The following is a 14,913-nucleotide window of genomic DNA, read 5'->3' as shown; positions in this document are numbered from 1 at the left end:
ACCCAGGCGAAGGCGTATGACGTGTTTCTACAGTCATAAGTGACATGCCCTTTTATAGACAAGCTCCTGAAGAGAGAGTTCGCTTTTGGAAATCTCACTTCCGGTTAGGAAATGGTCTGTAAAAGGWGTTCTGTTTCACTTAGAGAAATAATTCAAACGTTTTTAGAAACTAGAGACTGTTTTCTATCCAATAGTAATAATAATATGCATATTGTACGAGCAAGAATTGAGTACGAGGCCGTTTAAAAATCATACGATTTTCCCCAAAAGTGAAAATAGCACCCCCTGGTCCCCAACAGGTTAAAGACTCTGACCATGAGAAACAAGATTCTCTGGTCTGATGGACCAAGATTGAACTCTTTGACCTGAATGCCAAGCGTCATGTCTGGAGGAAACCTGGCACCATCCCTATGGTGAAGCATGGTGGTGGCAGCATCATGCTGTGGGGATGTTTCAGCAGCAGGGATTGGGAGACTAGTCAGGATTGAGGGAAAGATGAACGAAGCAAAGTACAGAGAGATCCTTGATGAAAACCTGCTCCAGAGCGCTCAGGACCTCAGACTGGGGCGAAGGTGTACCTTCCAACAGGACATCGACCCTAAGCACACCAGTGTCTTCTTTTTTTTTAAGCCCATAACCATGTGTGTGAGGTGTATACTTTGGCTTTGTTTCAATGTAGATTTGTTTAAGACTACCAAGAAACACTTGTGTGACCCTGAATTAGCCCACTGCAGTAAAAGGTTAAGTCAATTACAATTACATTTACAATGTTGATTGGCATGGAATGCTGTAGGGGTCAGAGAGGTCCACTGTTTATAGTTTATACCCCCAGGGTTGTTAGTTTAAATCCCACGTCTTTGTAAAAACACTTTTATAGTGGACACTTGTTTAAGTACCCTCTTATCTCTCATGTAATGATCAGATATATTTGGATTCATCTGCTGAGAGTGCCCATTCATATTCCTGGATTGAAATCCAATATGTTCTCTCGATCTCCTCTGAAGCTAGTCACAACCTTTTTCAAAGCACAGGGCTGTGGGGATGGGATGTCAAATTATGTTTTAGTCAAACATTATACTGTATTTGTTTTGGCTTCTTTCAGTCAATTTGCAGTCTACAAATGATTTGTAATTGTGTTCCGGTCCCCCGACCATCCGCTCAAGAACAAATCGGCCCGTGGCTGAATCTAGTTAATGATCCCTGGTGTACACTGAGTGTACGTTCATACTTACATTTTTTAGTCTACAGTGTGTGTGTGTGTGTGTGTGTGTGTGTGTGTGTGTGTGTGTGTGTGTGTGTGTGTGTGTGTGTGTGTGTGTGTGTGTGTGTGTGTGTGCACGTTCATGCATTCTGTCACAACATCTGGCTACATCTGGCTCCCATTAGGTATTTGACTCCTTCAGCAGGCTACTATAATTGATCATGTAATAAATCATGGTCTATCAATGAGAGAGGCTGGTCTGAGAGTGCAGCCTAATCTGCAATGCTCAACAGTGGCATCTATTGTGAGAAATTTCCAGCAAAACAACAGGTAAGATGTACATTCTGCAAGGGCATCTGACTGAACTGCACATTACAGAAGTAAATTGAGCAAAGCCTCCAAACCCACTTGTGTGTGATTGTTTTTTGTATTTCTGCTTAGGACCCAGCGGTTATCTCCCACAGGCGGGAGAGGTAGGATTTTCACTGCTGTGCAAGAAACTGCAATCGTTGATATGGTCATCAGAAACAATGGCATAAAACTCACAGAGATTTGGGACAGAGTGTTGGCAGACAACATTACATTTGGAAATATTCACAATGTAAGCACAACTATTTCTAGAGTCCTGAWACAACATCAAGTCAGGATGAAGCAGGTGTACACTGTCCCCTTTGAGAGGAACTCTGAACTAGTCAAGCAACTCAGGAACCAACATGTGTAGGTAAGATGACTATAAAATACAGAACTGGTTTTGAACAAAACCAAACAAGGCAGAGACACACAATGGCATGTTTTTAGGTATAATGTAAACTACCATAATAGGCTAGCTCTTATGTTGCCTTGTGGGTTTATTGTAGAGAGTCATGGAGATTGAAGCCAGGCAAACACCCCACATATTCATCTTTGTGGATGAGGCTGGTTTCAACGAGGAAGGAATGTGATTGGGAAAAGAGCCACAGTGGATGTCCCGGGCCAGACGGGTGCCAACATCACAATGTGTGCAGCAATATCCTCTGATGGATTGCTCTTACACAAACCGSTAATTGGGCCATACAACACCGAGRGTCTCATTTKATTCATGGAGTACCTCTGTGGAAGGGTTGTGCCAGGTGAGGAAAGGGTTGCAGCGAGGCGAAATCGGCCTACCTTTTCAATTGTATGGGACAATGTGGCATTTCACCACTCCCGTGCAGTCACAGGGGGTTTGCAGCCCATCCCAGGATGGTGTCACTTTTCCTCCCACCTTACTCTCCACTCCTCAACCCCATAGAGGAATTATTTTCCTCATGGTGGTGGAAGGTTTATGACAACCATCCACATGATCAAATGTCCCTCCTGGACGCAATGAATGCTGGATGCCTGGACATATCTGCAGAAGATTGCCAGGGATGGACCAGGCATGCCAAAAGATTCTTTCCTAGGTGTATTGCCCAAGATGACATAAGATGTGATGTGGATGAGAACCTGTGGCCAAATACAGAACACAGGATTGACTAGCATTGCTACTGTATCTGTATCGGCAGACGGTGTATAAACAAATTATTGTATTTTGGAATCACTCAATGCCAAAGAATGACATAAAACACATTGAAGCATATTGCATCATGTCTGATTTATTTCTGTAACATATACTGCAGTGAATTCTAAACAGTAGAGAGGTGTCATTCTTGTTTTGTAAAGAAATTTGACAAAATAAAACATTGTGTAATGCTACCTGTTGTTAGTGTTTTTTAGGTCATTGTTTTATGAGTGACAACGTGTGCTTGTTGGGTGACAACCTTTGCTAGTGTTATGGAAGAATGAGTTGATTTGAGACGTGTATGAAGAGTTTTGGTAGTTTTAGTGCATTTTGGATGTGAAATGAACTGCTGTGCCAAGCTGAAAGTTGGTTAGGAGAACTGTGTGAAGAGTTTTGAAAAAGTGACCTAAGTATTGAGAAATGGGTCCTAGTGATTGTAAAAAACTGTAATACACACGGGAGGCTTGCAAGACGGGGCTCTCAGATTCATACAGATACACACTGTACAGAGGCCTCAGTGTCCTTGAGTTGAGCCATTGTGGCTTTCATTAATGACCAGAGAGAGACTTACTGCTGGCTCTCCCACTCACCAGCTTGCCTTGACTCCCTGACTCCCTAACCCAGCCATCCATTCTGTCTAATGAGTACTATACCCAGGCTTTACCTGGGAGGACATTACCCAGGATTTACCTGGGAGGACATTATCCAGGCTTTAACTAGGCTCTTTCCTCCCCCACCATTGTGGCTTTCATCAATGACCATAGAGAGATGTACTGCTGGGTCTCCCAATCACCAGAGTGCCTTGACTCCCTGATTCTCTAACCCAGCCATCCATCCATTCTGATCAGTACTATGTAGCCAGGGCACTTCAATATCTAAAGAAGCTCCAGCCTTGACGTCTTCAAAGGGTGTGTGTGTGTGTGCGTGTGTGTGCGTGTGTGTGTGTGTGTGTGTGTGTGTGTGTGTGTGTGTGTGTGTGTGTGTGTGTGTGTGTGCGTGTGCGCGCGTGTGTGTGCGTGTGTGTGTGTCCGTGCATACATTTGTGCATGCACGTGTTGTGCTGGGCATGTACTGTCAGTATGCACATTTCCTCTCCTTGTGGGTGATTGCATGCGCTTGCAGGCATGTCGACATGTTTCCACATGCCTGGAGAAATAGGCCTGCCTCTATAATAATCTGCTGTCATTCTAAAGCTAAACATGTAACTTTCCCCCCTGCATCACCATAGGGGAATATTAACTAAATGACCTACAAGTGTGAGGGTTTTTCCTTCAAGCAGAGAACATGAGAACAGAACAGTCTCCTGAGAGGAGAAGCAGACTAACAATAAAAAAAGAATGGCTGAAAATGTAATAGGTACTTAGTGTGGAACGAGAGAGTAAGCGAGTGACATAGAGGGTAGCTAGATAATTCAAAGAGCTGACAAAGCGTTCCCAGTCTTGTTTTAGGTAGTGGCCACACTCCAATTGTCTCAGCACAAAAAAAGTATTTTCTTAAAGTGTCATTTCTCCAGCAAAATCAACCTCCCCGCATTTGGTTTGAATGAGACCGTTGTCACATTACAGTCCTAAAGTCTTGTAGTAGGAGTTCCAAAACTCAAGTCAGTCTGTCTAATGCTGGTCAGTCGATTCAGTACTATTACACCGACACCCCTTTAGGCCTAGTGAGCTACCATAATGACACAGCTGGCTCTTAGAAGGATTTGAGTGGTTTGGCAGACAATTACTCTCCTCAAGGAAAACAGCTCCATTTAGAATGTCTCCTACAAAAGGTAAACTCAATCCATTATGTCAATGGACCAAACTCTGGTTAGCCAGTAATTACTGGTTTACAGTGAGATGCCTGAGTCTTTGTCTTATTCTGGAACACATCCAGATGCTCCAGCTTAACACACTACCCTAGGGAAGTACAGAAATACTTCCTTGAAGCTACTTTTTACTGTGATATATATATATAGTTGTTGTGAGAATATGTTCTGCAGCTTGGTCTACTGTACATTGGAAGTTCCCGAAAAAAAATGTCTGCCTGGGATACTTACTAACAATGAGTCTTTCATTTGCTTCTGTTCTACAACCATTCCAGCAGAAGCCTTCATGACCTCGGATCTAGATAACACAGCATTCCACCAGGAACCATAGTAGGCATGCGAAAGAGTTTATACAGTATACAACGTCTTTGTGTGTGTGTGTGCTTGTGTGCACGCGAGTGAGAGAGAACGAGAAAGAGAGAGAGAGAGAGAGAGAGAGAGAGAGAGAGAGAGAGAGCGAGAGAGTTGTAAAGTTTTATGATGTGACATGTACGCCACCTGTTGGATGGTCTGTAGCACTACAGTGATGTTCGCTAATCTCAAGACTGACATACATTTCCTGTAGGTTGTCTCTGATCAGGTCTTGCAGGCTGTATTCAATGGGACAGGGCACAATCTGTGGCCAAAGACAAACTCAAGTGGCAGAAGATTGTTGTGTCTTTATGTCCCACTCGGGATGAGGAGGGCTAAGTATGTAAGTAACCTCTAGGCCTACTTCTTGTCATTATGGACAAATATATATCCACTGCTTTTCACCCCAGTAACGTATGTGGAGGCATTCTATTGCAAAATTGCAGTCATACACCAGAGAGTCAAGGTTACACAATGCATTCTTCTTTGGTGACGAGTTTCTTAGAATTAAAGCAGCTATATAAAGTAATTAATTATCCCTCTTACAGTTGTATTTCCAGCCAGGTCGCAATTGTTATACATTTGTTGGTTTATAACAGTGTACATATACTGTTGAACCTTCCACATACACACCACAAGGGGGTAGTATAACCTCATACATTAACAGGCAGGGTTCAATGTGTTGTGTTTAGAACGCAGTAGAATACTCCACTTGGAGGAATTCATGACATATGTGACATCGACAGGAGTATGAATGCACAGAGGTGGATAGTGTCACTACAGTCATAAAAATATATACAGTACCAGTAAAAAGCTTGGACACACCTACTTGTTAAATATTCTTTCTTTATTTGTACTATTTTCCACGTTGTAGAATACTAGTGAAGACATCAAAACTATAAAATAACACATATGGAATCATGTACTAACCAAAAAAGTGTTCAACAAATATATTTTATATTTGAGAATCTTCAAAGTAGCCACCCTTTTCCTTGATGACAGCTTTGCACACTATCGGCATTCTCTCAACCAGCCTCATGAACGGAATGCATTTCAATTAACAGGTGTGCCTTCTTAAAAGCTCATTTGTGGAGTTTCATTCCTTCTTAATGCGTGTGAGCCAATCAGTTGTGTTGTGACAAGGTATAAGAGCACCTCCTCCCAGCTGCCCACTGCACTGAGGCTAGGAAACACTGTCACCACCGATAAATCCGCGATAATTGAGAATTTCAATAAGCATTTTTCTACGGCTGGCCATGCTTTCCACTTGGCTACCCCTACCCCGGTCAACAGCCCTGCACCCCCCACAGCAGCTTGCCCAAGCCTCCCCATTTCTCCTTCACCCAAATCCAGATAGCCGATGTTCTGAAAGAGCTGCAAAATCTGGACCCCTACAAATCAGCTGGGCTAGACTAAAATTATCCGCTGCAATTGTTGCAACCCCTATTACTAGCCCTTTCAACCGCTCTTTCGTATCGTCTGAGATCCCCAAAGATTGGAAAGCTGCCGCAGTCATCCCCCTCTTCAAAGGGGGAGCCACTCTAGACCTAAACTGTTCCAGACCTACAGTATATATATCCTACCCTGCCCTTCTAAGGTCTTCGAAAGCCAAGTTAACAAACAGATCACCAACCATTTCGAATCCCACCGTACCTTCTCCACTATGCAATTTGGTTTCCGAGCTGGTCATGGGTGCACCTCAGCGACGCTCTAGGTCCTAAACGATATCATAACCGCCATCAATAAGAGACAATACTGTGCAGCTGTATTCATCAACCTGGCCAAGGCTTTCGACTCTGTCAATCACCACATTCTTATCGGCAGACTCAACAGCCTTGGCTTCTCAAATGACTGCCTCGCCTGGTTCACCAACTACTTCTCTGATAGAGTTCAGTGTGTCAAATCGGAGGGCCTGTTGTCCAGACCTCTGGCAGTCTCTATGGGGTGCCACAGGGTTCAATTCTCGGGCCGACTCTCTTCTCTGTATACATCAATGACGTCGCTCTTGCTGCTGGTGATTCTCTGATCCACCTATACGCAGACAACACCGTTCTGTATACTTCTGGCCCTTCTTTGGGTACTGTGTTAACTAAGCTCCAGACAAGCTTCAATCCCATACAACTTTCCTTCCGTGGCCTCCAACTGCTCTTAAACGCAAGTAAAACTATGCATGCTCTTCAACCGATCGCTGCCCACACCTGCCCGCCCGTCCAGCATCACTACTCTGGACGGTTCTGACTTAGAATATGTGGACAACTACAAATACCTAGGTGTCTAGTTAGATTGTCAATTCTCCTTCCAGACTCACATTAAGCATCTCCAATCCAAAATTAAATCTAGAATCAGCTTCCTATTTTTCAACAAAGCATCCTTCACTCATGCTGCCAAACATACCCTCGTAAAACTGACTATCCTACCGAACCTTGACTTCGGAATTGTAATTTACAAAATAGCCTTCAACACTCTACTCAGCAAATTGGATGCAGTCTATCACAATGCCATCCGTTTTGTCACCAAAGCCCCATATACTACCCACCATTGCGACCTGTATGCTCTCGTTGGCTGGTCTTTGCTAGGTAAAGCCTTGCCTTATCTCAGCTCACTGGTCACCATAGCAGCACTCACCCGTAGCACGCGCTCCAGCAGGTATATTTCACTGGTCACCCCCAAAGCCAATTCCTCCTTTGGCCACCTTTCCTTCCAGTTCTCTGCTGCCAATGATTGGAACAAATTGCAAAAATCACTGAAGCTGGAGACTCATATCTCCCTCTCTAACTGTAAGCATCAGCTGTCAGAGGAGCACACAGATCACTGCACCTGTACATAGCCCATCTGTAAATAGCCCATCCAAATACCTCATCCCCCTACTGTTATTATTATTTTTGTTCATTTGCACCCCAGTATCCCTACTTGCACATTCATCTTCTGCACATCTATCACTCCAGTGTTTAATTTCTAAATTGTAATTATTTCGCCACTATGGCCTATTTATTTATTGCCTTACCTCCCTTATCTTACCTCATTTGCATACACTGTATATAGACTTTTCTATTGTGTTATTGACTGTATGTTTGTTTATTCCATGTGTAACTCTGTGTTGTTTTTTGTGTCGCACTGCTTTGCTTTATCTTGGCCAGGTTGCAGTTGTGAATGAGAACTTGTTCTCAACTGGCCTACCTGGTTAAATAAAGGTGAAATTAAAATAAAAAAAATACAGAAGATAGCCCAATTTGGTAAAAGACCAAGTCCATATTATGGCAAGAACAGCTGAAATAAGGAAAGAGCAACGACAGTCCATCATTACTTTAAGACATGAAGGTCAGTCAATCCGGAAAATGTCAAGAACTTTGAAAGTGTCTTCAAGTGCAGTCGCAAAAACCATCAAGCGCTATGATGAAACTGGCTCTCATGAGGACTGCCACGGGAAAGGAAGACCCAGAGTTACCTCTGCTGCAGGGGATACGTTTATTAGAGTTACCATGCTTCACAGAGTTTAAGTAACAGACACATCTCAACATCAACTGTTCATAGGAGTCTGCGTGAATCAGGCCTTCATGGTCGAGTTGCTGCAAGGAAACCACTACTAAAGGACACCAGTAAGAAGAAGACACTTACTTGTGCCAAGAAACACGAGTAATGAACATTAGACCGATGGAAATCTGTCCTTTGGTCTGGAGTCCAAATTTGAGATTTTTGGTTCCAACCGCTATTGCTTTGTGAGACGCATAATAGGTGAATGGATGATCTCAGCCTGTGTGGTTCCCACTGTGAAGCATGGAGGAGGAAGTGTGATGGTGTGGGGGTGCTCTGCTGGTGACACTGTCAGTGATTTTTTTAGAATTCAAGGCACACTTAACCAACATGGCTACCACAGCATTCTGCAGCGATACGGATGGCGCTTAGTGGGACTATCATTTGTTTTTCAACAGAACAATGACCCAAAACAAACCTCCAGGCTGTGTAAGGGCTATTTGACCAAGAAGGAGAGTGATGGAGTGCTGCATCAGATGACCTGGCCTTCACAATCATCCAACCTCAACCCAATTGAGATGGTTTGGCATGAGTTGGACCGCAGAGTGAAGGAAAATTAGCTACCATGTGCTCAGCATATGTGGGAACTCCTTCAAGACTGTTGGAAAGCATGTAGAAAATAGTAAAAAATAAAGAAAACCCCTGGAATGAGTAGGTGTGTCCAAACTTTGGACTGGTACCATATATATCAGCACCTCAACTTTCGCCACAATCATTAAACCATACACTAGGGAGCAGTGTTGCCCATGCTTTCAACAAGACATTTTTTTTGTGTTTTTTGTTTAAAAACATAATGGCATAGAGTATCATGGAAGGTTTTAAAAATGACTAGAACCCTTGGGATAGTCTAAAGCCTGGATGATGACCATATCACAACAACAACAAAACTACAGAACCTGGATGTAATATTACTTCATGCATCTACTTCACATCATTTTTGAGACCGAATCAATGAGCACTCCTTTAACAGAATGACAATAACAGTAACCGTTTGTTGTTTTTGGAGATTTACATAGATTTTGGAACACGCACACACACACACACACACACACACAGGCACGCACACACACAGGCACACACACACACACTCACACACACACACACGCACACAACAAAATAATTTCCCCAAAGACATTCAATGGAATGGTTTCCTAATCCTTTTGATTGCTTCTCATTTTGAATTAGAATGGATAGGTTAGAGGCACCGTTTGGCCCCCTTTGAATAAGTAAATACGATGTCTTAATTCTGTATCATAGCTCTTCTTCAGAACAAGGACAAGTAATGAGACAAGACGTTCTGGCTACAGTGGGATACGTAGTAGGCCACAAGAGTGCCAGTACTCTTTGAGCTCCATTTCAAACAAAGCACAGGATCATGCAAAGCCATGCAAAGTTTGTTTATAGATTTTTTGCTATACTTTGGAGTGATGTTGTCAACAGCTAAATAACTCTAACTTGCCTCAAAAAGCCAGACCTGACTCGCCAAAAGGCATGCGTGTTTAGGCACTTTTGGCCAAGTGCAGGTTTTACATACTGAMCGCAACTATTTCGCCTTGAGGACAAGAGGGAGAGAAAAAAAATATTGACTGGAGCCAATGAAAACGCAGTATCCATCCCAGCGCTCTATAATTCATTTTSACCGGGGTAGAGCGCTGCCACAACGTAGTTACTACAGCTAGGAGAGTTTGAGGACTTGCTCTCCAAGGACTTGCGTTTAGGGCGCGCTACTGACTATATCTCTTCATTGCGATTTATTTTAACACTACTGCACAAACGTTCTGTATTTACGAATTATCGTGGACTTTCTTGTCTACCCATGATGAGTGGACAGATTTATGAAAAGAAGATAGCGAGCATTTTGACCGATCTCCCCGGATCTATGAGTTGCCATCCGAGCTCCAAGGACTCTCCGACTCTTCCCGAGTCCTCAGTCACGGACATGGGTTACTACAGTGGACAAACGGCTCACAGCCATCACGAATATTATCAGAGTCCAACATACGGACAACAAATGAATGCCTACCATCACCAATTCAATCTGAATGGAATGGGTGGTGCGGGAGTTTATCCCACCAAGTCTGAATACCCTTACACAAATGCCTACAGGCAATATGGACATTACAACAGAGATCATCTGCAGGCATCACCTCAAAGCTCAGGTAAATACTGAAAAATATTTGAATTATTTCTGTGTTATATTCTGCTTCATTTCGAAGTTTACCAACTGAATCGTTTCCGTGTATGCGTAAATAGAGAGAGGAGGAGAGAGACGGATGGGCTACATACATACTGTGAAAAAACATTCAGGTAGTCTCTTGGGTGGTTTAATGTTGTATAGGTCTGCTCTATCTGAGAACCATCTAACATATATTGGTTGACTATTCCAGTTAAACGAAATGGAAGGAGATAGCAGAGATAGCGAAAACAATTAAAGGGCCTGCTCTGTCATAGTCCTATTTGGGTTTCAGACATATAATTCATTTCAACTGTTAAAATCAGATTTTGTATAGGTGGGATTTATTACAAGTTACTATAGAGTAAAACTACAATACTGAAGTTGAAACCAAGGTGCTAATTGATAGCCTTTGATGAAAAACATAGCCAGTTATTAACAGCTAGTCATAAACCATTATGGTTAGTAATTGCAGTGATAGCAACTGTATGTGAATCACTTGCCAGATATTTAGGGATATTATATCAAATATTGACCGACTATTGAGGTTATTATAGCAGGTTGAGCATGATCGAGACTTTTTCCATATATTTTAGCATTGCAACATGGAAATATTGCTATTGCTACTTCAACTAGCATATAATAATGTAATAATGATAATAGTAATAACATATTATCACAATAATAACATGCTATTTTTATTGATTATAACTTATTATTATTATCATTATTCTTATTACATTGTTTTGGCATTGTTAAATGTTTTTCATAAACTGATAATGAGAACTAATGATACAATTGGTGCTTCTTTCTTTGTAGTGAAAGAAGAACCCGAGCCTGAAATTCGTATGGTGAATGGAAAACCCAAAAAAATCCGCAAGCCGAGAACAATTTACTCCAGCTACCAACTAGCAGCGTTGCAGAGACGTTTTCAGAAAGCGCAATACCTCGCCCTCCCGGAAAGAGCCGAACTTGCGGCTCAACTCGGTCTGACACAGACACAGGTAAATATCAAATTATTTATAGGAAGCCTACGCTATTGTTTCATTGTATTGTAAAAAAGTTTATGTAAATATTGCATTTGAATATTGACAACTACAACAAAGGTTCACACAAAAACTTTTTGGATGTGTGTTCTTGAGCCAGGTATCCTTATAACGTAGACCTGGAGGACTACCTTTATCAAAATTACGATGTTCATTTTTTGAACATGACTTTTAGACTAATAACATTCATCTCTTTCCTAACAGGTCAAGATTTGGTTCCAAAACCGGAGGTCCAAATTCAAGAAGCTTTACAAGAACGGCGAGATTCCCCTTGACCACAGTCCAAATGCCAGCGATTCCATGGCGTGCAACTCCCCGCCATCGCCGACGGTCTGGGACAATAACTCTCTCACTACCCCCGCCAGCAGGCCCCAGGTCCCGCAGCCGCCCCTCAGCTCYTCGCCCCCCTACCTGGAGGATTATAACAACCACTGGTACCAACAGGGATCGCATCTACAGCACCCCGGCGCAGTGCATCACCCAGTACCACAGCAAAGCGTTGGGGCTGTTTATTAACAAAGACTAAACATAGAGTTTTAATACGAGGCCCTTCCACATCAACTGAACTTACCAGAGCTCTAAAAAGTATAAACTGGCGCTGGCTTGTTTTGGACGTAGACCTGACAAAAGTGAAAGTGTGTATTTCCCTGAAAAGCTGGGTAAACCATTTTTACTGTAGGCTAGCTTACCTAACACGGGAAGAATAATGGCAAAACTGTTCAGTTGATCCATATTAAATCGTGGATATGGGTTTGCAGAGCATGCGTCAGAAACTCAGGTCATAATTTATATAGATTTGTACAAAATGTCGAAGGCTGTACATAGGTGTTAATAGAAAGCAGAACCACTAAGATCATATTTGTTTGGAATGGAAATACCGCACTGTGGTGCTGCGAATCTTTTTATATTAATGTTGTAATTAGTATGTTATTATTGCCTTTCTGTCAAAACGAATAAATATATCAATTGAATATTGTGTTTTTAACTTATGTTTTTACTCACTTTAATCACTTATAAATAAATACATTATGTTTCTTCTGTATTTCGCTGGTCCGTCGAAAAGAATTAACAGACACAAAATAGAAAAACATGGCAGCTTAGCTGCTTTTCTGAGATGTGTTGATATATATCGTAAATGTTTAATTTATATAATTGTTTTCTTCATTGCTGAGTGTTGCCCCAAATATTTTATGGCCAACATCCGGAAAGAGTTAAATCTGTCGGTGTGACAGCTTGCCTGCCTCCCTGAAGCTTGACGCAATCAGTATAGGTCCAGGTTTGGTTTTTGGTCTGCGTGCAAAGAGGCTGTAGGAGGCGAAAGGCAAGCAGACATGATGGAGTCGCTTGATTTTACTAGTGTTCTGTTGCCAGATAACAGGAAAGAATACAGCCGACGGGGGGGTTGCCTCAGGGATACACACACACACACAAACACCCACACACTCATAGACCCAAAACAAGAGCATCAGAGGATAGAAAATGCGGCAAATATTTTTTACCCATTCTTTGCTGGAGTAATTCAGGAAAGCCTTGGTTGTGCTATCTCTAGATTCAGTCAATAGCTGTTGAACACATTTTGAGGACGACTGTATGCTTCATTGTACATTTAAGGCATGTGTGTGTGTGTGTTGGTTGTGTGTGTGTGTGTGTGTGTGTGTTTGTGTGTGTGTGTGTGTGTGTGTGTGTGTGTGTGTGTGTGTGTGTGTGTGTGTGTGTGTGTGTGTGGTTGTGTGTTGTGTGTTGTGTGTGTGTGTGTGTGTTGTGTGTGTGTGTGATGGTGTTGGGAGCCAGCACAGACCTATAGGAAATTAAACCAATTACATCTTGAATTATTACATTTTGAGAAAAAAAGATGAGGACTTGATTATCTCATAAGCAAAATTCAACATCAATCATCACATTTCTTAAATAAAACTGTCACCAATGTAATATATTGGCAAGATGTCAGAGGTATTTCATAACATAACTTGTGCAATATATAACATATCGTATTTTACATAATAAGAATTTGACTTCATATCACAAACTACAATAATTGATGTCTCTATTTAAAAAATATATATATTCGCATGCCATTAACGCTCACCACATAACCTCAAGATTATCAAGTATCTTGCTAAAATCATACGATATACAAACCGCGCATGGGCGCCATTGCGCACAAAAATAATTTACGAGTACAGCAAATTCACTCTGTGGAATCTGAAGGACATAATATGTTGACTATTCGGATATTATGGGAAATTTAAATGAATTATGTATTTTATGTAACATAAGTCTAAGCCAGCGCAATAATTTCAGCAGTAAGTGTTGACAATGGCAGCATATTACATATATCAAGGCTTGCTTGAACTGTATTCAAAATAGAGCGATTAACAGCTTTTTGAACGTTGCTTTCTTCAATCAGATTCAGAAGACAATTGCTTTACAAAGTACAGTGTTTTTACTTATCTGCAATGCTATGCTTTTGCTCCCATTAGGACCGATGTTTTTTTTCCATTGGGAAGCTCCGTTTCTCCATTCTCATGGGTAGGCTACAGTAATCGGCTTGAGTGATACTCTCCTTGCGCTTGACCCCAACGTTTTGTCGTTTTGAGATGTATAACGATTTTATTGTATAGGAACCTACTGAATTTGTATGTGATATTGAATGTTCAGACAAAGCAATTTAACTTGGGAGAGATTTGATCATTCTGTAGGCTTAGTATAAATAAAATATAATTATTTTAACTGTTGCATGTTGGGTCCCCCCCCAATCCAGTTGTTTACACAATACAATTGTTTGAAATTTGTAATAAGAATAAATGCCATAATTTAAATACAGAAATTCAATTGAGTTCACTATGCAACATAACACACTTGACAAACTATTCACTTTCAAAAGCAGCCACATACAGCACTTCAGTCATTACCATTCCATTTCAAGCCATATAGGATCACTGACTAAATTTGCTTGTAATTACAGTAACATGAATTTACTTTGGGTTATTACTGTAAGTCTCATGATCCAAAATGGCTGACATGATACACACTATATATATATCTGCTATCTTTGACATCTCAAATATACACACATGACCTTCCCTCTGTGCCTCCCTCACCATGTGTGGCCCATGGACACGCTATTTGCTTATATGTCGTCAGGGGATCTATTTCTGCTGGAGACAAGTGCACCGGGTGGCTTCTGGCTCTGGGCTGGTGTGTGTGGGCCGAAGCTTTCACAAAGGTGTATATATAATTTCAAAACTTTAGCAAGTATAAGTGCCCTGGCTGCTCGTGAACTGT

General features: G+C 41.7%; 1 protein-coding gene across 1 annotated transcript; it reads left to right on the top strand.

Moving 5' to 3' along the window:
- The first annotated feature begins 10,126 nt into the window (after nucleotides 1-10,126).
- LOC111978754 (homeobox protein Dlx3b) lies at nucleotides 10,127-12,445 on the top strand. The gene is made up of 3 exons (XM_024008989.2): nucleotides 10,127-10,568; nucleotides 11,402-11,586; nucleotides 11,833-12,445. Exons 1-3 carry the CDS (start codon nucleotides 10,226-10,228, stop codon nucleotides 12,142-12,144), a joined length of 840 nt encoding a protein of 279 aa, XP_023864757.1. The 5' UTR covers nucleotides 10,127-10,225; the 3' UTR covers nucleotides 12,145-12,445.
- The last annotated feature ends 2,468 nt before the right edge of the window (nucleotides 12,446-14,913 follow it).

The sequence above is a fragment of the Salvelinus sp. IW2-2015 genome, linkage group LG18 (assembly GCF_002910315.2).
Source record: "Salvelinus sp. IW2-2015 linkage group LG18, ASM291031v2, whole genome shotgun sequence".
In the NCBI taxonomy this organism is placed as follows: domain Eukaryota; kingdom Metazoa; phylum Chordata; class Actinopteri; order Salmoniformes; family Salmonidae; genus Salvelinus; species Salvelinus sp. IW2-2015.
The sequence above is the reverse complement of the archived record's forward strand: the minus strand, read 5'-3'. Positions and strand labels throughout refer to the sequence as shown.